This window comes from Melanostigma gelatinosum (genome assembly GCF_949748355.1).
Source record: "Melanostigma gelatinosum genome assembly, chromosome: 21".
NCBI lineage: Eukaryota > Metazoa > Chordata > Actinopteri > Perciformes > Zoarcidae > Melanostigma > Melanostigma gelatinosum.
Window position 1 is genome coordinate 11564258 of NC_136654.1, and position 26618 is coordinate 11590875.

The window sequence follows — 26618 nt, forward strand, 5'->3', positions numbered from 1 at the left end:
AAAGGGGCAGCTCAGCATCCAGCTGTTCTCAGTTTGTATTGAATTTTAAAACCAGTCCTTTCTGGGAATATATCACTTTGGTTTGAAGAACAGGGATTTCTCGCCACAAAATACGTTTGAGTTTAAACACAGAACTGTAGTTAACGAATCACGGATTGGTGTTTGCTCTTCACATATATATCATATTATGTGGTGGTCTTGTAATAGAACAATAATTGGAATGTTGGAAGTGCACTTGTCTTTGAGCGGAGGAACAAAATCAGGTGTCTTTGTGTATATGGTGCTAACACAGGCATGGTAAACATCCTGCTTTCCTGCAGCTATTTTGTCTTGGATATTTGTGAGAATTACCAGGAGCGCTCAGTTCAATTATAAAATGATTTATTAAACTTGCATTTGTTAAACTTGCATTTAAATGATGCATTAATGAATTAAAACTGAAAAGCAGAATAAATCAATATTTACATTTGCTAGGAATAACTGTTCCCTTCATCTATCAAAATTCAACATTTTGAACTACTTTTATACTATTTTCACTTTCTCTCAAGGGTGAGGATAAGATAGCTTCCCTGGTTTGGTCAAAGTACAACCCTCCAGGTGTGTCCATAGCGTCTTTCTCTGGCAGAAAGAAAGCACTGCTGCTGTGCATTGTTTCTTTGACAACAATATCGTGACAAAATATCACCACTCTAAACGCCATTGTATGATACGTTTGTCCCTTCGCTTTTTATTATTTATTTGCGCTCCTGTCTATTTCTTTGACATTGTTTGTTCATTGTTGGCGTCGGCCAGTCTGCTTTTAGTGTCAGGTCTGAGTGCCGAGGGGCTCTCCAAGGTGCTGATCCTGCTACTGGCAGCACCTTGAGCAGCAGTGGGAAGGCCTCTGGCAGCGGCAAATCCAAGCCAATATCTTTGTGGTTTAGTCATTTCCCCTTCCGGGATCAATATAATATAGTATAATAAATTAAATTAAATTAATAAATTAAATCAAAATTAAATTAACCTTTATTTCCATCCCGTTAGTTTGTTCTGTTTTCTGAGTCTAAGGAATGTTATACACGTGTGAGGACTAGACAAGAAGTTCAGCTTTTAGTTTTGTTTGTTCTTTTTCTTGCACTGTATTTTGATTGTCACAAGTGATTTAGTTAGAAAGCTTAATTCGGGCCCGGGTACCGTCAACGTCGGGCCGTGAGGACCCTATTGAAACTGCAGGAATTATTATAATTTTTCTCACCAATGAATCGCCTTTTTGGGGGCTTTATCATATCTGAAAACTTAACAAAGTTGGTATGCCCATCAGGATTGCGGGAAAATTTGATATTTTATGGGTCCCATGCTCGAGTATGAGAAAATTGCTCGCCCGCGCCCCCTAGAATTTAGCCCCCTCATCCCGTAGGTCCGATTAACTTGAAATTTTACACACACATGCAACCGAATGAGGTATACAAAAAAAAGCCTCTTGGAGCCCTCAGCTCCGCGTTCCAACATTTTCCACCATTGTGAATTTAGTGAAAAACACATTTTTGCCTTGATAGCGCCCCCTACAAATATTGAAAAATGCTGCCCCAGTGCCACGTTTGATTTACATGTATGACATTTGGTAAGCACATGTGGAGACTTAAAACTATTTTTTTAGACCATGCTCTAAAATTAACAGGATCGGCCATTTTGATTTTTGTGTGAATTTCCCTTGATTTCTAGTCGCTATACTTTAACGAACTCCTCCTAGGAACTTTGTCAGATCCACTTCAAATTTGGTCAGTACAATCTAAAGACCTTTACAATGAAAGTTAATCAAAGGTTTACGTTTGATGGAATGGCGTAGCCGTGACGTGGCGGCCATTTTACGTGATTCGCCATTAAACAACAAGCTGATGTAAGTCCACTGTACTTGCTCAAATCTGTCCCAAACTGTCCCAAACATAGTGTATGTTTTTGCATGTTATCTACCGCCACATAGTGGATACAGGAACTGGTGGAATATTTGCACGACATCATTTCCAGCATCACAGAGTCCAGCGGGACAAATACGTTAAACTCCGCGGTACGTTGTCCGATGGTCAAAGACATTCACGGCCGCGTCTGTTGGCGTCACGCCAGTACCCCCGAGACGTGGGAAGGTGCGAGGGCCCGTACATCGCTGCTTGCAACTTTAATTTAATATGAGGTTCAAATTTTAAAATGTTTTATTTATAGAACAAATCATTTTACACTCCATGGAAAAGGTCAAACTCCACAGAAAAAAATGTCAGTTCCAGGAACTGCAGTTTTCTCTGTGAGGAGACAACGATAACCCCTGCGCTAACTTGTTGCCATAGATGCGTAAATTATATCTGAAATGTGCCACTGTGAATGAATAAAAGTGGTCTTTTGTCATTCTTTATAGATGAAAGAGCAGACGGTTGAATCAGTCAAAATCTTTCATTGCTACCTATCAGGTTCCATTCCTCATCAGTGATGCATGTGTGTATATCTCCACTATATTTAGATGCTACATCACCTTGACTCAGTCCCTTCACCTGACCATGAGTGGAGCTCCGGCAGGGCCTGCAGGCACAGGGAAGACTGAGACTACCAAAGACTTAGGTAGAGCCCTTGGCATCATGGTCTATGTATTTAACTGCTCTGAGCAGATGGACTACAAGGTGAGTAAGCACGCATGGGTATCTGCATTTGAGCCTGTTCACGTAGCTAATGTGCATAGGCAGCCGCCCATATTATGCCCATTTCTTTTCATCTTCGCCTTTGTCAGCAAAATGGTATGCATTTGTCATTAAGTTGTCAACCCACCTTAATGCCCTTCTCTTTTCCTCTTTCATATTTTTTTCTTTTCATCTTTTGTTTCACTGCTTCCTTCTTGAAAGTAGAGCTGATTAGATAAACCCTGATTGTTTTTTAATTACACTTTGTCAAAATGCCCTCTCTGTACCCAGCCTCCACCTTGCTTTATTATGCCATTTTGTATACTCTTACACGCATACTTTCTGGATCGTGAGTGCTCAAGGGAGACGTAAACATAATCTTGTGATCCGACTCGCTCCGGCTTCCCCCAGACAGGGGGCATCATTACAGTATAGCAACGTGCAGCACCCCCGGCTATACACACTGCAGAAAGGTGGCAGAGAGAAGTGCTAATATACTCCAGGAGGAACACTGGTACTAGAAGCTGGCTTCAGAGCCCCACACTGTTACTCATATTCAGTTATGTATACATACACACAAGCTGAATCAATCCACCAGTCAGCTCCGGTTTGTGTCAGAGAAGGTTTCCTCGGCTCTGTAGTTGGACAGAGAAGTCATCCTGGTCCAGCTGTTCACCTGCTCTCAAGTTGATGTTGGGAAAACTAAAATGTGGATTGATGACATTTTAGCCTTTCTCTTTCTGCCTGTTTTATTAGTATGAGACCTTCAGCTTGCTGTGGTGCTGCACTCTGCTAACTGCAATGGAGGTTTTTCCATATATTTTCTGTGTGCTTGCATGTCTGTTTCACCACATGCCTGTCCTGCAGTAACCATCTGAAAATTTGTCTCTCCCTGTCTCCGTCCACAAGTCCTGTGGGAACATCTACAAAGGGCTGGCTCAGACGGGGGCATGGGGCTGCTTTGACGAATTCAACAGGATCTCAGTGGAGGTGTTGTCTGTGGTGGCTGTACAGGTAAGAACAAGTCCAGTTCCTCTGCCTCAGGTACTCCACAAATCCCATTCAGGTGTTGACGTCATTGTGAACGCAACTTGTGTGTATTTTAACCCCAGGTGATAGAGCTAAATGTGTGAGATGTCATCTTATTTACAAAGTGGTCTATCCAAATCAAGCTGTGGTTAAAACAAGCCCTGAAAAACAGCTCTGCAAAAGTAAATAGCCTCTTTATCACCGATTGCAAGCGTGAATTGCTTCAGCTATAAGACTAATCCACCCAGGCTGGCACCTTTGCACCCAAGAGCTTCTTCATAATTGGATTCTTCTCTGATCTGATTTGAGATTGAAGGATGGAAAACCGCCTCCTTTGCTCACATCTTTCAACACTAATAGCAGCAACTCTGAATGGACAAACTCTAAACTCTCAAAGGACGTGCTACGATAATATGGTATTTGCTCAATGCTCGTACAATCTTGATTTACACATGTACAAATAACACATTTGTAATTTTTTGTTATTTTTTTCAAATCGATCATCTTTGTGAACTAACCAGTGATGTCAGTTTGACTTTTGTCAAGTTCTTATTTTTTCAATAATAGAGTTTTTTTGTCCTCTCCATATGAATATATATTGAAGAATAAACATTTTAGTTTTTGAAACAGTCAACAGTGTGCCTTAATAACAATTATCAATACTGATTTCAGAGCCATGATCTGAACGGACGTTTAACAGGATATTGTTTGTCGACTCAATACTCTCATTATCAATGCTACTAATAATGAAGATATTTGACTGGGGGATATCACGACATAGATCATTTCAGGTCTTGAGAACGATATACATCCGGATATAGCATTTTTTTTCTGCTAATTCAATATATATATTACTACGCACTCTGGACTAACCTATGAACACAAAGCTAAAAGCTAACATGGACAACCAATATATCAGAAAGCAAGAGAATTCGACACAGATTCCAGAGATATCTTCAGAATGTCTCTCCGTGAAACCATTATAGAGATACAGCCAACAAGCACCAGAAGAACACACCGCTCCACCGCAAAATATCATAAATGCTTCATACCTTGAGCTGATTTTGTTGAAGAGAATCGATAAATCGCTTATTTCGATTAAAATATGTGTTTGACGTATATCCTGTGTGTTTCTGAACTGTTTCCTGAAGAAAGGGGGGCCAACCAAGCATGGGGGACCGGGGGGGAAGGGATTTCACTTCCGGGGTGTCGTTTTTTAAGCTCGGCGAGGCACGGCGTAGTTTTAAGTTTTACTGGCTAATGATTTTGTCAATTAAGCCCACGTTACCCCTACTCATTTCTATGGACTATGACGCGTCGAAGGAGGGCTCATTCACTCAAATCGACCAATCATAGGCTGAGATAGCCCCACATACACACAGGAAAACTGTAGTCAGACGAGGATGGATCCATGGTTCACAGGCTCAGAGAGGATTCAGGCTCTCAAAATGATGCCAAACTGCTGTATTTTGATAGATTGAACACTAATAGTGAAAAACAAGTGACATATATAGTTATATAGCATATAAAATTACAATGGAACAAAATGGAACAGCTGGAACAAAAATGATAATTTTGCTTGACCTCGCTGACCTCTCTGTACTAAAACCTCTCTAACTTTTTTCTGCTTCACTTTATCACAGTCAGAATTTGCACAGAGACTGTTCACATGTTGTGCTATGATTTTGGAGATGTTTCAGGGTAACCACTGCCTCATTTCAAGAAATAAATACAATAAAAGTGCTTTTTTTTCAGACGAACATGAAACTTTTCAATTTGAGCTGTTTGCCATCTTCATTTACTCTTAACCACTAACATATACACTGATATTTACACATCTGAACAAATCTCACAAGTGTTACCTGTATTATAGCATCACAATTGTTAAAATATACCTTGTAGTTAGAGAAAGACACTCTTTTTAGTATGGGTATGCAATTTTCGAGCAGAGGCCTAAAAATAGGGCTAGGGCTCTACAGGTTACATCATTACCTGACTCTTTTTTTTTTTACATCTAGGAGCTCTTTGGCTGAACTGAATTGATCCTTATGGCTTTGCCTCCCATTCTCCTCCTCTATCTTCATGTCACATAAAGTTGACTTATTCTCTACAAACTGAAAGGTGTATACTCTGAGTGACCTACAGCAGCTAGCCCTTTGATTACAGGACTCAGCCATATCCTGTGTGTTTCTGCTGATGCTTGCTTTTTTGCTATCTTGCATTCTGTTGTCCCAGATCAAACAGATCCTCTCCCTGTGGTCTCATAAGTCTCTCTGGTGTATTAAAACCTTGCATGCCGCTGCCCCAGTCACTGTCTTCATGCATGTGCAATACTGTCATTGCAAAATGCATTTCGTTGATGAAGATGCTGATCATGACCATAATGATGATGGAGATGGAGCTCCTCAAAGGATCATTATTCATTGCTAGACTAAACACTCACTTCCCTGCCCTTCCTTCCTTCTCTCTTAAGCAGCGATGAAAGTCTTCTTCCATAATCTCTGGAAGCCAATGATACTTAGAAGAATGAATAGGTGTTGGATGCCGTAATGAATAATAAATCACGGTGGCTTATACGTGAAGAAGTAGACCTTGAGAACAAAGGAGCGTCAAACTCCCGCTGTGACAGCTGGCAGCCCGCTCCAGTGCTCAGCTTCCTTCTGACGAGCCAACGCCGAGCCATATCTCACCATAGCACACACAACCAATGCATCCTCTTAAAGTGGGAGCAGCTAGCATCCCTTGGCGACATACTCTGCTAACACAGGTGGCGGGACCAGTTCTACATTAGATAAAGCAGGGACAAACAGAAGGCCACCAAACATAACAACATGGAGATGAATTGGTGAGGTTCTGCCTCTGTTAGAGCCAACTCAAGCCTGGAATGTGAACATATTGAAGTTGCTGGGTTCAGGCTGTACATTCAAAGAGACAGCAAATAGTGGAGCCAGACCCCACTGGATCACTCCTTTTAGAACACTGTCTGTTCTTGAACTTTTTTTAAATTATTTTGCCGTTTCCCCTCCCCTGAAGGATAACAGAGGTTGGCCACTGTCGTTTCACATAACAAACAAGCCCCACTGATGTTCTCATGGAAACCTTTTGTGTGTGCTGCAGCTGCACTGCTTTTTTTTTTGCATTTTCCCTCTGCTTTCCTCTCCCTGTTGTGTTAGTATGACTGAGTGATCTGTAGCCGAGTACTCATCCATGAAGAGATGTTCCTCTTTCCAGCTGTCGACTCGCTACGCTCTTTTACCACATGCATGTGAAATTCATAAAGCCTCTTACAGTCTGGGATTCAGAGTTTTAGGCCAAGACACACACAGATTTCTTTTCTGATATCTCATTCAATCATAATGCAGACAAGTGGAGCCAGTAAACCCTGGCATGCTCACATTATTGATGAAATTGTGTCCCTGAAAAAAAGGTGCACAGTGCATACCAATGAGACAGGCTGTTACACATTGACTGTGGTGTGTGCTTAGTGATGTTGTTGAAATGCTAATGAGTAAAACAAAACTTTCTCAGGTGTGAGGGTTGCACTAGTTGGAAGCGTCTTTTCGGACGGTTAATTGACAGTAACTGGGACTGATGTTTTGTAACTTTTGTGATGCGGTGACAAGACAGTGCCACTTTTAGTCATGCTAGTGGTGCAGCTCTAGGGACGACCATGTTGGTAGGTTCAATGACTGCTCCGGAGTGAAATACGAAAACAAATATTGGATGGATCGCCATGAAACTTTGTATTTACATTTATGGTCTCCAGAGTATTAATCTTGATGACTTGATGATCATCTGACTTGTTCTTCAATGCCATTAACAGTTCAGATTTTTTACTTATCGTGTGAAATAGCTCTACAGCTACTTGTGCAGACATTTATGGTCCCCCAGGATGAATTGTATTGACTTTGGTGGTCCCTTTAAGGGCAACTCCACGGATTTTGCACATCAAAGTATGTTTCCAGGTGTTGGGGAGTACGACGGCATATGTAAAAAAATGTATAAATCCTTAAGTGTCTCCAGAGGGATAAATTGCCTCAATGGATGCCACTTGGGTCTGCATAGGTTGGGTTTGAAGACTGCGAGTTACAGATTTAAAATCCTGAGGTGTGGAGTCAGAGAACTAATTTTTCCAGACCTCCTCTGCATTTCTACTGCTGGCATGCTAGCATCAAGCTGTACCCACACAAGCTTTTTAGCAGAAAGCCTTGAGAGCAAACTTCTCCCTTGTGCCTACACTACACTACAAGCTACACTAGCCGCTACTAGCATAACACACCTGCATCTCAGACCAAACAGATGGTGGTTTAGTTGCAGTGTTGGTAATGTAGGTGGCGGGTTTAAACAAGCAAAAACTGGCCGGCTCGATCGGCGAAAGCCGGCCGGCGCGATCGGTGACAGTCGGCCGGCCCGTCAAAAGATCTGATTGGTTGAAGACTATGACAATCAACAATAATGTCCCTATTCACTTGAACTGAAAAGTCTACCTTGAGGACCTCGGGCCTCTCTCCTCACAGAGACATAGAGCTGAATCTGATTGGATAAGAGCTCTCCTTAAAACAAGCTATGCTGGAAGCAGCGCTGCAGGCTGGAAGCAGAGCAACAGAGGAAGACAGGAGCTGTGCAATGAGAAAATAAGCTAATGGGAAAAAAAATGAGAATACATGTAGTGTATTTGTGTAAAATTATAAAATAATTATAACTTTGTGATTCTGTTTAGGCCAGCAGAGAAGGCTTAGCTGGCCCTGACGGCCCACCACTGGTAAAAATAGATGGTAAACTTAGTCTTAGCATGTTAGTGTTGTTACTGTGAGCATGTTAGCATGTTAGCATTTAGATCAAAGCACAGCTATGCTATGCAAGTGCAGCCTCAGTATCGCTGTTTAACAAACAATTTAACAAACAGCTTTTTGATCTGCGGTGTTATTGTGGGTTGGTACCAAAAAAGTATTAAGATCGGATACCATTTCATCGTACCCTGTATTTTGTTCTCTGTACATGCAGGTTAAAAGCATCCAGGACGCCATTCGAGATAAGAAGCAGAGGTTTAACTTCATGGGAGAGGAAGTGAATCTTTGCCGCTCTGTTGGCATCTTCATCACGATGAATCCAGGCTACGCTGGCAGGACTGAGCTTCCTGAGAACCTCAAGGCTCTGTTCAGGTAGGTCAAGGGACCATCAGAAGTCACACTGCTATAATTCAATATATCATGCTTTATTCCTCAAATATTTAGATCCAGAGTAGTTACACTCTGAAAAGGTTGAACTACCTTATCGGAAGATGGCTGAAAACATTGTTGGAATAAAGGGCAGATGACAAAACATTTATTGATTCAGGATAGTTATTATGAACTACAAATGAGCTCCTTTGAGTGCTGTCCATTTTTCCAAAGACCATGTGCCATGGTGGTGCCAGACTTCGAGCTGATCTGTGAAATCATGCTGGTGGCTGAGGGCTTTCTAAACGCCCGGATCCTTGCGAGAAAGTTTATCACCCTCTACACGCTGTGTAAAGAGCTGTTGTCCAAACAGGTAATATCTGCTGTCTTCAATGTTACACATCTGATATGGTTAGAAAAAGACGTGAAAGCTGTGTTGTTTTTAAATTTTGTAAAAAACAAACATTTTGTAAAGAAAGAGTCAGAGACACCACACAAGAGCTTTTTGACTGAGCTGAAGTAAAGTGCTACATACACATGAATAAGACGCCAAAGGGGTTTGGATGTTAATTCATCTCAAATTTTCTTTAATCCTATTTTTAGTCAGGTTCTGTTTTACATGTCATGCCATTATTTGAATCATTTACAAAAGCAATTAGATGACTCACAGTGCTGACTAATAGATGCAGTGGAGCTCCTTGACTTTGGTAAGCGATTTTATGAGCCCTCAGTTCTGGATGAATTTCCCATGACCACAGACCCATTTAAGTGTCATAGCATACTTCCACCATTTTATGTCGGTTTTATGAAGCTGTAGATAGTTATTCTGACAATATTAAATATCACAGTCATTACACATTTTGGCTGCTCCAAACTTCTTTCATTGCAGGTTGTCCAGCATTAGCAACTCAGTGTTAATGACATCAAATGATAATGAACAGACTGCTTCTCTAAGCTATATTCACAAGCGCTGAAGGTGCAAATCAATAGAAAGTACAGATTCAGTTAACTACTTTCTTGAGTTGAACAAGTGGTTCATAATTGTGGATTTAATATTACATAAGCTGGTCCTGTGCAGCACCACTAGGCTGTATACATCAGAGCATGCTGGGAGAATACAGTGAAAATATGCTGAACTAATGCTCAAATATGAGTATGTGACCTCTAGTTTCATGGCAGTGATATGTTGTGGCAGAGACATCCGATCTACAAAGCCTCTGAACAGGACATACACTCTGACAGTCCCGATACAAGTAATATCGTATGAGGAAAAACGTCATGTTAAATAGTTAGCTACTTATAGAAATAGCTATATTTTGTACATGATAGACAGATAGATACATGGAAAGATATCTCCATCCATCTATCCGTCCATCCATCAATCCATCTATCAGTCCATCCATTTATCTCCCATCCAAGAATCTAGAATAGATTAAATTTACTGTAAAATCACTAAATCCTGCCGATAAGCCCTCCGTCCAGACATGGATATATGAAAAATATTATACAGGACTTAAACTCATTAAGTCAGTTAGTTCTCCGATCATCTATCAGGTTGTGTTTGTGTGTGTATGTATGTGTGTTATTTGTAAACTCTGATTCCTGGAAAGCAATTGGTTGGGACGCAAAGATTCTCAGTCCCACAGACTAAGAGTCCACACCTATGCCAGCAGCTCTCTGAGGCTATACATAGCTACAGCTTTGAGCTACAGGCTAACATCACTGCTAATACCTCATAATAACAATGCTAACATGCTAATGAAATGAGATACTAAAATGCCATAGATGCACGCCCTGCTGTAAAAGAAGAAGCCTGTGTATCACAGTCTGCTCACAGTCTCTCTGGTCTTTCCCAAAGGACCACTATGACTGGGGCCTCCGAGCCATCAAGTCAGTCCTGGTGGTGGCCGGCTCTCTGAAGAGAGGAGACCCCGGCCGAGCAGAAGACCAGGTGCTGATGCGAGCTTTGAGAGACTTCAACATTCCCAAGATTGTGACGGATGACATGCCTGTGTTCGTGGGGCTGATAGGAGACCTGTTTCCTGCTCTGGACGTCCCTAGGAAGAGAGACCTGGACTTTGAAAAGCATGTTAAGGAGTCCATTTTGGACTTGAAGTTACAGGCTGAGGACAATTTTGTCCTTAAGGTAAGATAAACATGAATCCTCGATAGCCTCCTGATATGCTTGTCTGCTGCAGTTTATCGGATTCACAAGTGTTGCCAAGGACGAAGCAAACGCAATCACACGTTGTCTGTGAGGCAGAAGCTAAGTCCCCAAATGGGGTTTCATCTTTAACCATGGAGACAGATATTACAGTTGTAGCACTTTCATTTAGATTTATCGTAGTTCTTTCCAAAAGCTATTTACCTCACGTCATAATGTTCCGCTGGGAAATACATATTAGTGTCAAACAAGTCTGCAGGATCTGGATGAATCGGGCAAATATAGCGAAAAGGAAATGGTTGGCTGCGATGAGAGTTCAGGTGCCCAAGCTGCTGACCTAATTCAAGTCATTATATACGTACAGATAGACACACACATGCACAATAGAAGGCGTTACATGCCAGAGACAGATGAATGCAAGAGCAGGGGAAATAAGTGCAATCTGCCTCAGGTCAAATAGACACGGGAACCACATAATAACAGTCCATCAATGGAGGCTTGTGCTGCACCATGCCACTTAACCCTGACATTGTGAGAGACAGAAATATACAAAGAGGAGGAGAAACATTGTGAGCGAGAGAGTGAGAATGGCAGAGCGGTCAATAACAACCATCCACCCCCAGAGTCTGAACTTTTACTGTCTTTGTTTGTGCGGCCAACCTTTTGATTTCAGACATCAAGGGGGGAGCAGGGGAGGTGTGAGAGACTGCATACCTTAAGCCTTTAGCCTGTGCTAGCATTAGTCCTCCCCACATCAAAGCAGTAATCAGCCGGGGCCTTTGAGAGTGTAAAGCCGCCTTGGCTCTGGCTGAATGGATGAGTAGTAGGAACCCCAAGGAGCCCGGTCGATGGCATTGATTGAGCTCGCCATCTGTATGTTTGAGTGGAAATCACTCTTTCTCCCTCTTTCTGTCTGTTACACAGTCTGTAATGTCACCTAGCATACATGGATTGTCAGAAAATGTCAAGAAAAAATGTGAGTTTGTTAATTCGACTTTTGAGGGATTACCCCGACAAACCCAAACTAGTGCAAATGAAGGGGAGAAATACATCATTCATGAACTGTGGTGTAAGGAAAGCAAGCTCCTAATACGAAATGCAGTGGCGGGCGGTCAGGGCCTGCAAGGCCTTCTCTGCTGGCCTAAACAGAATCACAAAGCTATATATATAAAAAAAATAAAAATAAAATATTTTATAATTTAATAATTTTTCTTAAATACACACATGTATTATAATTCATAAAAATATTTTTCCCATTATCTTATTTTCTCATTGCACAGCTACTGTCTTCCTCAGTTGCTCTGCTTCCAGTGCAGCTTGTTTTAAGTAGAGCTTTTATCCAATCAGATCTCACCTCTGTGTCTCTAGGTAAGAACAGAGCCAGAGGCCTGCAGACTCTCACCTGCAGCCAGTGCAGATTCAAGTAAATGGGGACGATATTGTTGATTGTCATAGTGTTCAACCAATCAGATCTTTAGTTTGACATGTTGGGCGTATTCTTTGACGTGTCAGCGCCTGCTAGCCGGCCTATAATGACGTCAGCATTACATGCCGCTCAGTGTTCATCTGTAGCTTTCCAGCTAGGTGCAGAGTGTGCTGTGATTGGTCAGTGGGCGAGTACGTGACTATCGTGAAACGAAACTTAACAGCCAGCAGAGGCTGATGGGTAGTGAATCACATCACGTGATGCAGCTCAGCCAATCACATATGAGCATTCTGACCAAGTGAGTTGCAACATGACAGAAAGTGCTGAGAGGAGGAAAGACACTGCAGAGCAGTACGTTCAACATTCAAGTTGTGGAAGTAAAATCCTATGATAATCTCTTTGGGTTGCGGCTTGTCATTAAGGAATGACAGTGGATCCCACAGCCAGACCAGCTGAGGACATTATATTTTCCTGAATTTAGGCTTTTGCATTCTCTAAACGCTCGAGCGTTATTCAAAACGACTCATACCGAATGGTTTAATACGAAGACGTACATAGTTACAGCCTTAAAAATGAGCTGTGGCGCCACGACGTGGCTATAAGGTGGCATTTCAGCTGCAGGACCAGCAGTGAAGGCCCAGGTATAAAATGCACGCCCCGCCATTGACGAAATGTTGCTTATCAAAATTGTCTATAGAGACCAGATTTTCTTCATCAGGCAACTATTATTGTGATCATACTGATAATAACTGAACTGAACTATTACTGTCAACGTTGAACTTATTAATAAATTAGTTAACTATTAATGTAAACGTCACACTTATTAATAAAATTGATAACTATTTAAGTAAACGTTGCACTGATTAATAATACAGTGAACTGTAAATGTACTCGTCAGCCAATTATTAATAGAAAGAACTTTTTATGTAAACGTCACGGATTTACAAAATAGTAATCTATTAATGTAAACGTTGCACTGATTAATACAACAGTAAACTATTGATGTAAACATCACACTTATTAAAATGTATCTGTCAGTCATGGCAAACATGGCTTCATGTGATTGGCCGTCTGTTCATTCAGACAAAAGCTACAGCAAATCAGTCTCTGGCCTAAATGACGGAGATCAGGACTTTGTGAGGAAAAGCGACATCATTGAAATTGAAAAAAACCAAAGTAACATTTCATGATATAGAGCTTGAAAAAGAGTTTGAAAAATCAAATACATTTTTTATTATTATTCCATTTCTTTACATATTTAAATGGTCTGCATAAAAACATTAGGAGACATTAAAAGACATTAAACAACCACTGATGACTTGTCACCATGACAAATAGACTGATCTTTGTTGTGTAAAATAGGTGGAACTTAAGTGTGCAAACACTGAATGATGAGGGTGCAGATATCTGTCCCTCCAGAAGACCACTGCTGTCATTTATTGTAGACTGTGAACAGTGTACGAAGCTGCAGTGCATCAAACTACCTTGTCAATCTGCATCGCTTTATATTCACCATAAACCACAACATTGAGAAAGACATGCAGTAGTATTCCAGTGTAGTGACCAATGAACAGGGTCAGTGTTCACATGCATACCATGTCATCAGTGCCCTTTACCTTGTGTAAATAAAGCATATTATATTTTCATTCTGTATGTGTGTGTTAGGTGGTGCAGCTGGAGGAGCTGCTGGCGGTGCGTCACTCTGTGTTTGTGATCGGGAACGCAGGCACGGGAAAGAGTCAAGTGATGAGGTCACTCCAACGGACCTATCAGAACAAGAAGCGCAGACCTGTGTGGGCGGACCTTAATCCAAAGGCAGTGTCCAATGACGAGCTTTTTGGCATCATCAACCCGGCAACCAGAGAGTGGAAAGATGGTGATAACAGAATCCTGCAAAATGTTTGATCACTTCTGACCTGAGTCAATTATGTGAAAATGTGAATTCTTCATTCAGGCCTGTTCTCCAACATAATGCGTGAGCTGGCCAATGTCAGTCACAACGGACCTAAGTGGATTGTTTTGGATGGAGACATTGACCCAATGTGGATTGAGTCACTCAACACAGTCATGGATGACAACAAGGTGTGAGACAGTTGCTTATGTGTGTGTGTGTGTGTGTGTGTGTGTGTGTGTGTGTGTGTGTGTGTGTGTGTGTGTGTGTGTGTGTGTGTGTGTGTGTAAATACGTCTTATTCAGTATCAAAATGACAAAGGTTACACATTTTCACTGTCTGTTACTGAATTAGCATTCGGATTTGAACAAAAAGATATGGTTGAGAGTAGTAAACTATTTGTAAACTATTTGTTCTCAGTGGATGAGAGAATAAATGACAGTGTGTGCATGTAATGCTGAGAACAGGGGGAAAAGCTGAGGGTAGCAGGTGACATAATCCAGGCTAAGACTGTGTAAAAGGCACAAAATACACACTCGTGTTCAGTCATATCTACGTATACTCACTGTAGGGATTCATATTTACAAGAAAATTTGACATTTTCTGTTGAGAAAGCAGTAGCACACCATCCAGGGGAATTGATTTTGTTTTTAAGGTATAACTTCAGCTACTGTCAAAACTTATTGGCCGTATTTAAAGCAACACCAAATGCAAAGAGGTGAAATATGCATAAGCCTACCTGACAGCTTTTTTGCATTATGTGGTGGTATTAATAACTGCCAAGGCAAAAGAACGCCATTTATGTTAATCAATTTTAGAATCAACGTAACATAAACGTTGCATGCATGTTGAACGCCACTATAGCTGTGAGGAATATGAAATGCCAAGTTTGTTCCCTGTGATCCTGTCTACTGACTCATGGAAGGGATATTTGGTAATTTGTTCAAAGAAATTTGTTAAAGCAAATAATCTGACATTTTCAAAGTCATTCGATTAAGCCGAGACAGACTCTGTGTTCTGTGAGCAGTCAGAGGTTGCTGGTGCCAGCCTTCTGTACTAGCCCAGCAATGTTAAATATAAAAATAAAGTCAATGATCACTCAATGTTAACAGAACAGCCGGGTCTGAACCACTAGTACACTGTGTATAAATATGCTTACTGCTTCTATAAGGTGCTGACTCTGGCCAGTAATGAGCGGATCCCTCTGAACCCCACCATGAGGCTGGTGTTTGAGATCAGCCACCTTCGCACTGCGACCCCTGCTACAGTATCTAGAGCAGGTAGTCCTCAATCTCCTTTCTTTGTCTAGTCCTTTTACTTAGGCTTTTATGACAATGTTGTTGTATTTTGGATATATTTTCCAATGTTTTTGCAGCAAGCCAGAGTTGCCAACCGGGCAAAGTGAGCTTAGTGACGAATTGCTAATTGACAATTTGTTTACACAAATAGTATTCCAACATAATGGAGCAGCCATGTATAGGCTGCTTTCTGCATTCTACTTGGTGTCGGGGGTCAAAGGGGGCTCACATTTTAGCCCCAGGGTACTGTAGCCACCAAATGTGTTATATTTCTTGTGTCTCTGTCCAGGCATCCTGTACATAAACCCAGCGGACCTCGGCTGGAACCCGCCAGTGTCCAGCTGGATTGACAGGAGGGAGGTCCAATCAGAGAAGGCCAACCTGACCATACTGTTCGACAAGTACCTCCCCTTTTGCCTGGATGTCCTCAGATCAAGGTAACGCAGCTCTCAGCAGCGCTGTCACTATGAAATTACATTCTCACAGTCATGTCCCGCTGACGCATGATCGCATGTAACATAACATCGGGAGGGACTGTGCTAAAGTGGGCGTGTTGTGCCAAAGCAAACAGGGACTGACTCTGAAGAACTGGATGCCATTCTGCATTCTATTGTACAGGATCACTCGCCTCCTCCAACACCTTCATCACCACTGCTATAAGAGCAGACAACAAAAACAGGAAGACAGAGAGGAGGAATATTTTGTCCTCAATGTGAGGCAACAAATCCAGAAAATGCAATCAATAACAAACGTTGTTGAAAGAAGCTCTATTTATTCTGTAAAATTAAATTTGATCATTTATTTTACGTGCTAATTAAGAAAACCAAGTCAGCAGTAATGCTTGAATCCAGTGATGTAATATGTCTGTCTTTGCTCAGGTTTAAGAAGATCATCCCTATCCCTGAGCAGAGCATGGCCCAGATGCTCTGCTACTTGCTGGAATGTCTGCTGACTCCAGAAAACACCCCGCCGGACTGTGCCAAGGAACTTTATGAGCTCTATTTTGTCTTTGCTGCGGTCTGGGCCTTTGGGGGAGCCATGTTCCAGGACCAGGTACTATGTAGGCCTCTAGGCATGTGAGACACTTACTAAGTGGTTGCATTAAGGGGAAAGAAATAGGACACAACTGAACAGCTGAATGATTTTTTTCCCTCTTATCATAACTCCTTCCTGAAAGACTTTTTTGCACTTGCATTATGGGTATTCTTTGCTATAATTCAAACCCTGATGTGTCTCTTCATGAAAAGTCATTTGAAAGTCATTGTCAGTTGACAAAATGGCAGATATCTCCATCTGAAAATGAAGTGGACTCAATTCCCGCTCAACAACACACAAGATGGCTGAATTTAAATCAGTAGGAGAGCCATGGCAAGCAGTTGCTAAGCAATCCCGTTAATGCGGTACAGTAAGTGCGTCCATTAAGTTATGGGATAAAACTGCTCTCCCCTTGGTACAAATGTACTCCACTTTATTTTCCCATCACAGATGCATTTAAATGCTAAGTGGTTTTATTGACTGGAGTTGGTAGTGAATAGAGGAGACAGGTACCAAGGGTGGGAGGCAGGGAAGAAGGCGAGGAACTGCCAACCAGCAGGTGATGAGGCTCCTTCACCGTCTGAATCAGACAGATGGATAGATAGGCCTGCCATCTCTCATTTTTTACCCTTCAACTGCTGTGGCTATATCTCTATGTTGTTGCCATTTATTTGTCCTCTGGTTTGTATTCACACAAATCACACAAAGTGTAAATCAAACGCACAGATCCATAGATACTGTATTGGGGAGAGAGAGCAAAGAGGAAGTTATTTTAAAGTATTGACCGCTCGCCTTCCGTCTGTGTCTCTGCGTGTCTGCCCTGTGTGAGTGTAGCTGGTCGACTACAGAGTGGAGTTCAGCAAGTGGTGGGTGGCCGAGTTCAAAGCCATCAAGTTCCCATCCCAGGGCACCGTGTTTGATTACTACATCGACCCAGAGAGCAAGAAGTTTGAACCATGGTCCAAGATGGTGCCCAAGTTTGAGATGGATACAGATACACCTCTTCAGGTACAGCAGGTTGTTAAACAGGATTCAAGCTTCAGGCAATAATGCCAATTTCGTCCACTGGACTTATTCTTCAATTAAATAACAATTTAAATTCCATTAATAGTTTAAAGCTGCTCTAACCACTATTTTCGTATTAATCAATCACGATACATACATTATACTGTGGAGTTGCTTGCAGTAACAAAGTTAGTGACTAGCTGGAGCAGTAAGACCCAATATGTCCCTCAAGAGTTGGTGAAGACTAAAACATTTCTGCTTTTCTATTTTATGTCATTGTACTTTAAAAGTTGTCAGATCTGGGAACTTCTGACATTTTCACGACTAGACAAAGCTATTCATTGATTATTATGAAATACATATTTGGCATATGAATTGATAATCAAGATAATCAATAGTTGCAGCCCTATAACTCTGCAGTATTGGGCCCATACTGCATGTTTTATGTGTGTGTGTGTGTATATATATATATATATATATATATATATATATATATATGTATGTGCAGGCGTGTCTGGTCCACACTACAGAGACCATTCGAGTTCGTTACTTCATGGACCGCCTCCTGGAACATCGTCGGCCAGTCATGCTGGTTGGGAACGCTGGGACAGGGAAGTCTGTTGTGGTCGGGGACAAACTGGGATCGTTGGATGCAGAGAAATACATGATTAAAAATGTCCATTTTAACTATTACACCACATCTGCTATGCTCCAAGGTAGGAACCGTGCATGGAGAAGATGTGTTTCTGATTGGCTTGCAGGAGTGTTAAAATTGTGTCTTGGCTGATGTACTCTTCCAGTTAAATCAAATTAACACACTGACTCATGACTCTCTAACTCTAAGCTATTTGGGTTGTTAGTTGATGCTAATTAGCAGCTAAGTTAAAGCTAAGTAGCAGCAAGATGCCTCCCTTCTCCACGGACGACTACTACAAACTCCTGCAGAAGATTGAAGCCTTGGAAACAAAAATCCACCGACTAGAAGTAAACGTGGAGGTAAATGGACTGTGTGGGAATGATACCACTCTACCATGGACTCAAAACATTGGACAAACGCAAGCTAAGACACAGCTAACTAGCACAACCAGGCCTACCAAGAAACAGATAATGAATCTTCAAATGGTAGTCCTCCCTGGAACGCTCTCGCTACAAAGCCGAAGAGGAAATCATACTCAGCTCCCTGAGATTTGTGATGTGACTGGCTGGCCTGCACTAGCACACAAGCAGAACTCCTCCTCAACCCCTGCACCCAGACGGACAAAGCCATGGACAGCTGAGGAAAGTAAAACCAGCAAAACACCTCCACAACAACCAAGCCTACAACTTCTAAACAGGTTTGCTCCATTGTCGCAGGATCCTAAATCATCTGATGACCTGGATAAGCAGCTATCTCCTCAAAGCAGGGTAAGAACTGAGAGTTAATGTGAGAGTAAAAGGCTGCAGGCAAAGCTAATGACTGGGCCTGAGACTCTGATTGTTGGTGACTATGCTGTAAAAGATGTCAGAATATTGTGCAGCAAGAACACCAAAATACTCTGCTTTCCGAAAGATATGGTCTCCAACATGAGAGACAAATTCCTGGACTTCGTGGCTGACTATCCCACAGCGAAAAACATCATGGTGCATACAGGAAGCTGTGATATTGTGAAACAACAGTCTGAAGTTCTGAAGCGAGACTTTATTGATCTGTTAAACACAGTCAGCTCTGTCAAGGCTGAGGTGTTCATCAGTGGCCCTCTTCCACCAGTCAGAGGAGGAGATGAAGGATTCAGCAGGCTGTTTGCACTGAACGAATGGCTGTCAACTGCATGTACTGACCATTCAGTACATTTTATCAACAATTTCTACCTTTTCTGGGAGCGCAGACATCTTTTTAAGGCACATGGAGTTTGCCTGAACAAGTCAGGGGTAAAATTGTTTACCTCTAACCTATTTTACTTCTTGCGTCACCCGTCTGTTCCCACTGCCAAGGACAAGAGACAAGAGGAGTCTAAACAAGAGATAACCACACAGCATCGCCGTAGAGACCTTACGGGAAGGATGCCCCCGCCTAGGGAGAGCCAAGAGGAAGAGTCACCAACCTCATCATCAGGGACCGCCTCTGATCACCCACTTTCTCCCCCCCCCCCTCCAAGATGAGGAGTCTTTACCTCCCTCACCAGCACCTACTTCCACCCCTCAGACTCCATCCTGGTCCCCCTCCTCTATACTCACACTCTCCCCATCCTCACCCCACCTGGAGTTCACTGACCACATGAAAGAGCTGGTCACTGCTGGAACCAAACTCACTCCCCGCCACACTTCCATTTGTTCTCCTATAACCCCTCCTCGACGTGCAGTTCCACCTCCGCATCCAGCCTCACCTCAGTCCTCACCCAGTTTAGATACAATCGGCGAAGTTAGAGTGCCGTGCCCCTGCCCCACTTCTACCACGGCTCCACAACCATAAAGGCAATAGTTGATATCTTCTGGGTCCAGGCTACAAGGCTAATGACACCAATGATTCTCTCCAGGAAAAGTTGGGCCCTGTATGCAGCTAGCCTTCTCAATTCCTGTCCTGATAGTTTATAGAAAAGGAAAGGTGAGGCTGTGAAGAAAGAATAGTGATTCTGCAAACTTATCGAACTTAACATTTATGCCTCGTCAGCCTGTCCAAATAAATTGGGCAAATAAAGCTTTAAACACATTAAACTTAGCGGTAGCACTTTATAATAACTACACACTATGAAGCATTAGTTAAGTATGAGTAAACACTTAATTCATCATTTATAAAGCATTGTTCTTACATTAATAATTCATTAGTATGCAGTTCATAACAACAGTTATAAATGTTTCATTCTTGATTAATAAGCCCGTCTATTATGTGTTTCATTATTGTGTTTTCATACTTTATAAATGATGGATTCCCCATTTGTAAATTAAGTATTATATATTTTACAAACCAATTATTAAGTAGTTGTAGATGATTAATACGATCATTTATAAAGTGTTAGTAAATGATTAATAACTTATTTAGATGTACATTATTCATGCAGTTATATATATATAATGGTTAGGGACTATGTTAATATATGCTTTATAAACGCATATTAATACTGTAATTCATGATTAATTCATGATTTATTAAGTTAGTTACTACTCGTTAGTAAAGTGTTTTATGTGAGCTCATCTAAAGTGAGGACTATTTATGCCAGAACCAAGCCAGAAATCTAGGTGTAGTTATGGATTCAGACCTCAACCTGAACAGCCATATCAAGACAATTACAAAATCAGCCTACTATCACCTGAAGAATATATCAAGGATTAGAGGACTTATGTCTCAACAGGATTTGGAAAAACTTGTCCACGCATTTATCTTCAGCAGACTGGACTACTGTAACGGTGTGTTTACAGGTCTCTGTAAAAAGTCCGTCAGAAAGCTGCAGCTGATTCAGAACGCTGCAGCTCGAGTCCTCACCAAGACCAGGAGGGTGGATCACATCACTCCAGTTCTGATGTCTTTGCACTGGCTTCCTGTCCAACAAAGAAGTGACTCTAAAATCCTGCTGTTGGTTTACAAAGCACTGAATGGTTTAGAGCCAAAATACATTGCTGATCTGCTGCTACCTTATGAACCATCCCGACCCCTCAGGTCGTCTGGGACCGGTCTACTTCCTGTTCCCAGAGTCAGAACTAAACATGGAGAAGCAGCGTTCAGTTGTTCTGCCTCAGCTCCTTTAAATCAAGATTGAAGACTTTTCTGTTTGCTGCTGCCTTTAATTGAACCAGATTCAAGGATATTAATCAATTTCCTGCATTTCTGCATTTTACTACTGTATTTTATTTCTTACACTGCTTTTTAGTGTTTCAATGACTGTGTTTAATGTTTCAATCAATGTTCTTGATTGTTTTTAAATCTCCTTTTCTTTTGCCTTATGTTTTGATGCTGTTCATGGTTTTATGTGAAGCACTTTGAATTACCTTGTTGTTGAAATGTGCTATACAAATAAACTTGCCTTGCCTTGCCTCTGCTGTTCTGTTCCTCTCCCACACAGCTGTGCTGGAAAAACCCCTTGAAAAAAAAGCTGGGCGCAACTACGGTCCTCCAGGCAGCAGAAGACTGATCTACTTCATAGATGACATGAATATGCCCGAGGTAGATTCATATGGAACGGTGCAACCTCACACACTCATACGCCAACACATGGACTACAACCACTGGTAGGCCTGAGTCAATTACATGTTGCTACGTATGAGCTATATGTTATATATATGTATGAGCAAACATGAGAACATGTCTGTGCTGTTTAAAGAGGGTGTCTTTCTCTGTGATTGTCAGGAAATACCACATCAGCAGTGGAATTGTTCCTCACTTTGATTGTTTCAATGATGGACAGTTTCAGAGATTTTCTCAATGTATTTACATAGAAAAGAATCATTCAGATAATGGGGTGCCAACAGCTGATCGGTGCAATAATTCTAGTGAAAATGTCTTCAATATTCAGTGAGACCCCTGCCTCAGTATTAATATGGTACAACTTTAATGAGTCAAAAGGCAAATCTAAAGGCAGGGTTGTATGATTCCCCTTAAAGGGATTCCTTTGCTCATCTCTCTGACACAGTGAGGCCATTCTGAACATGGTTCCACTGTGTCAGACGCAGGATGACTGGCCTGGACACGGTGAGCCCATTACAGATATGCTGGGAGGATTTCAGGTATGAAATTGAGAGGAAGGAAGATGCTACTAAGCCATGCCAGCTTAAGTGGGAACTTAAATAATAATATATGTTCTCCATGTTTATGTGTGTGTGTGTACTCCCAGGTATGATCGTAATAAGCTGCTTTTGAAGGAAATACACAACGTTCAATACGTGTCCTGCATGAACCCCACAGCCGGCAGCTTCACCATCAATCCACGGCTGCAGGTACACAAACACACACACACACACAGCACTTTGTGTACCACACTGGTTATGCAACACACTGCAGAGCATGTGCACTAATCACAAAAAAAAATTCTTTATATATATGTATTTGTTTCTGAGTTGTTCATTCATTTATGCCATTCATGCACAGTTGATGGGACTAAGACAGAAGTTCAGCATTTAGGAAATTACAAGATTTGCTTGTTCATTTGTTTGTTTATGTGTTTGTGCAATATCTCAGACTGATCTAATCTCACAAAACTTTTGAGCACAAGAAAGAGAAAAGAAAATCTTTTCTCAGCTGCTGCTCAGCTGTGTCAGCTGTGCATATATGTACCAGGATACAGTGCGCACAAGCGGGGCGAGTTCATTCTGTTTGCGAAATAAACAAAATAAACTCACAAAATGTCAATGAAGGAAATATTCTTACACCTGAACAGAAACATACAGCCAAGTTTCTCTCAAAACCAAATTAAGACAGGGCTGTCACACTTCATTCTAACTGGACAGAAACTAAACAGAACTCACTAAACACGTCTTGATTCGTCTTTTCACTGTTCTAATAATCAGCAACTCGGTTTGGTCGAAATATTTCCTCAGTTCACAGAGTAAGATGTGAAAATATGGCCATTCACGTTGTTTCCCCTGCTGTTTCTTTCTGCGTCCAGCTGCCTTGCTGCAGCGACTGGTTGGTGGCGCTCACTCCTATTTCGGAGGTCGACCATTAAATCAGTTTATTATATTGACAAAAATTACACTGAAATTGACACTTCGTCACAAGTTCATACTGAAGATCTAAATCTTTAGAAATAAATCACAAATATGTTCTTTCATTTAGACCAGCTGGTCAACATAGTTTTCAGAAAATGCTGCTCAAACAGGAGGTACATTTGCATTTGTTAGGGACTATTTTCAGTGACAGATTAATCCACAGTTGGCGCTGGGTCATAACTAAACGTTACATGAAGTGAAAAGAGATGGATATTGACTTTAGGGCTCTCAAACATGATTTTTGGATTCATGGTTGAAATTATATGTAACTTTATTATCCAAATTCATTAGGGTCAGTGGTGCTCACAGGTTAAAACATCACAAGATGATCGTACAGAGGTACACTGCTGTATTCACTGTTCTCTCTCCATACCTACTGCACTCTGATCTACTCACACACAAACACTCACACAGAGGCACACATAAACATAAGATGTATTAAGTTCACCTTTAAAACTGGGGGACAAAAATGTGACATTTACAAACAGTGAAGCAGTAGATGTAGCTGATGATAGATTGCACAGATGACGATGTCCATTAAACGCTGTGTTACAGCTGAACTAGTGAACCTGAGTGTTAGACATGGAGAGGAAGGAGACTGGAGTTAGAATAAACAGAGATTGAATGATGTGAAAGCAGCAGGAACAAAGAAATGCTTAAATCATGTAGCTTTGATCTTACGTTCTAATATTCGGCCTCGATGGCTCAGCTCAAACTGTGACTTATTTAAAACTAGGAGGCGACCTCCATCAAAGCTGTGTCCATAAGTGAAACATAATGCGTGTATCCGCCCCGTCATTCGGGTCCCTGGGCTATGCTGCACGCTCCCAACAAATGTCAGAGTTACATTTAACTTTAATCACCACATCCTCTTTTTTTAACATCAACCCGTAATAGTTATCTTTGCATCTTCTGATAACATTTTCAAAACCCAGAACTTTGTTGTTTGTGTGCAAAGTGTACCAAAACGACGAAGAGAAGCGGTTTCGAGGTGCTCCTGTACTAACTCTAAGAAATGACTACATAGAATTCATTTTCACCTGTTTTACAGCAAAACATTTTATCCTCAACTAGATTGATATTGACACTGAGATTTCTTCGGGACTGACGTTAAAGCCACAAGGGGGTAATTGTTCATTTGAATTACTTTTAGGTGCTGGCACAATCCAAGATGTTTTCCACAGGTCAGGGACCTTGTCTGCGTCTGTATCGACTGACACATAAAGTGTTTTGCATATGACCCTGCAGCCCCATTGATTTTCTAGCCTCGGCCAAAAGGAAAATAAGGCTCATCCTAACACTGTCCTCAGATTTGTGTAAACAGACAGTAGAGTTTGATCAGAAACTGGAAAGCGATTATAATGAAGTATACAGTACATGATCTTCTACCTGGGATATTCAGCACACATAATTACTTGACTTTATGATTACAGACCAAACTTCAATATGGTCTTATTTGGAATGAAAATGCACAGTCCTTCTTCTTTCACTGATGGTCACCTACAAGTGTAGAACAACATGTTCACTGTTGCCTTGTTTATGCTGCATCTCCCTCTATAGCGCCACTTCTCTGTCTTCGCCCTGTCCTTTCCTGGAGCCGAGGCCTTGAGCACCATCTACACCTCCATCCTGTCTCAGCACCTGAGAGGAGAGGGCTTCACCAGCGGCCTGCAGAAGAGCTGCCCCACCCTGGTCCAGTTAGCCTTGGCCCTGCACCAGGGCATCTCCTCCACCTTCCTCCCCACTGCAGTCAAGTTCCACTACATTTTCAACCTGCGAGACCTCTCCAACATATTCCAGGTGACACAGATAGAAAATATGCAAGAAGGATTTATCTACACCGATATTCATTTAGAAGGACAACCTCGGGTTAATCTTTTCACAATTAAATGTCAGAAGTTATCTTAAGAAAGTTTTTCATATCATTCCCGTTTCCATTTCATTTGCCTTGATTCTCTATTTCTACGGCTCTGCTTCCCAGGTGGAAAGAGCCAGGCTTCTGCCACTCATTTCTCATCGAAATTATTATTGATTTAGGAGATGGGTCTGATAGCTAGAAATAAGTCTGAAATAAGTGTAACAGAAAATAGAATGGATTTGCACTTCCACGGGTGATTTAATGTATTAGAATGACTATCAGAATGCAGAGGCTGTCAAGGGAGACTCTTCGGGGGCAATATTTCTGTCTAAATCCTCCACGGTATCATGGAGGGCAGGCTCTCTCATTTAACTCACTCCATTGTATAATTAATGCTTTAAGCCACTGAGCAATAGGAACTTTCTGATTTTTACGTTAAAATTTAATATGCATATGCTGGCTGAAAACATGTGCCGTCCTTGTTAACCTTTTTTTATGCCTCCGGGCTTTCCTTGGAAACCCTGTGTTCAACGTCACAATGCTATGAATTGTGGGTAACTACCTCAAGCAAAGTTTGCAGAAATGTGGACTGAGGGAAAGTGTGCCTTAAGGGCTCAAAATGTCTGCGAGAGAGCCCCCTGAACCTTTGCAGGAGTGCGCCTCAAGGTCCGTGAGTGTGAAGATGTATGATGTGTGGGGATTGGGCCTTATAGGCTAAAGCTTAAATAGCAGCTCTGTGAGCACTGTGAGGTAAATGCTAATGTCAACATGCTAGCATGCTCACAATGACAATCGGGCCGAGCTGATGTTTAACACCATTCTCATCTCTTAGTTTAGCGCGTTAGCATGCTAAGACTTGCTAATTTGCATTAAACACAAAGTACAGCTGAGGCTGATGGAAATGTCATACATTTTGAAAGTATTGGATCATAAAGTATTGACTGAATAATAAAGCAGTGAAGTTGCAGTGAATACACTTTGTATGCACATTTTCACATTGTACATTAATGGGAACCCCGAAGATTTGATGAAAAAGTATCACAGTTGTGAAATATCAAAGCAAATATCAAGTTGTTTTGCTTGGTCGAGGTACAAATGTTGATGTATGAATTTTTAAAAAGTGCAATTAAGTACAAAGGAAATCATGACAGCCAAGAAGCATGTGACTTAAACGTCCACTCCACTGGAGAATCAAAAAATGGTGGCAGACAAAAACATCAGATGAGGAGACTGAAACTTTCCTAATATTGGTACATTCAATATTTCCTCCCTGTCATCCACATCATTTGACTAGCGCTCTTTAAATCAAGACAGCTCGTTGTGTCCTCTTCTCTTGCAACCTTTTCTTGATGTGCCAACTTCTAATATTGGCATGATGGAAGTGGATGGTCAGCGGATCATTCTATATCTATTATTAACGCATTACATATATTTA

At 41.5% G+C, this 26618-nt stretch overlaps 1 protein-coding gene across 1 annotated transcript in view; it reads left to right on the top strand.

Moving 5' to 3' along the window:
* The window catches only part of dnah9 (dynein, axonemal, heavy chain 9), a gene marked incomplete at both ends in the record, with an annotated part of 183263 nt that overhangs the window by 40553 nt on the left and 116092 nt on the right, over positions 1-26618 (top strand). Inside the window, 15 exons of the mRNA XM_079292632.1 lie at positions 2489-2645; positions 3552-3656; positions 8676-8833; positions 9065-9203; positions 10689-10976; positions 14086-14296; positions 14375-14502; positions 15483-15591; positions 15899-16046; positions 16488-16662; positions 17479-17652; positions 18158-18365; positions 21684-21849; positions 22452-22554; positions 24886-25125. Coding sequence (XP_079148758.1) covers positions 2489-2645; positions 3552-3656; positions 8676-8833; positions 9065-9203; positions 10689-10976; positions 14086-14296; positions 14375-14502; positions 15483-15591; positions 15899-16046; positions 16488-16662; positions 17479-17652; positions 18158-18365; positions 21684-21849; positions 22452-22554; positions 24886-25125 — 2509 coding nt within the window. The remainder of the gene's footprint in view (positions 1-2488; positions 2646-3551; positions 3657-8675; positions 8834-9064; positions 9204-10688; positions 10977-14085; positions 14297-14374; positions 14503-15482; positions 15592-15898; positions 16047-16487; positions 16663-17478; positions 17653-18157; positions 18366-21683; positions 21850-22451; positions 22555-24885; positions 25126-26618) is intronic.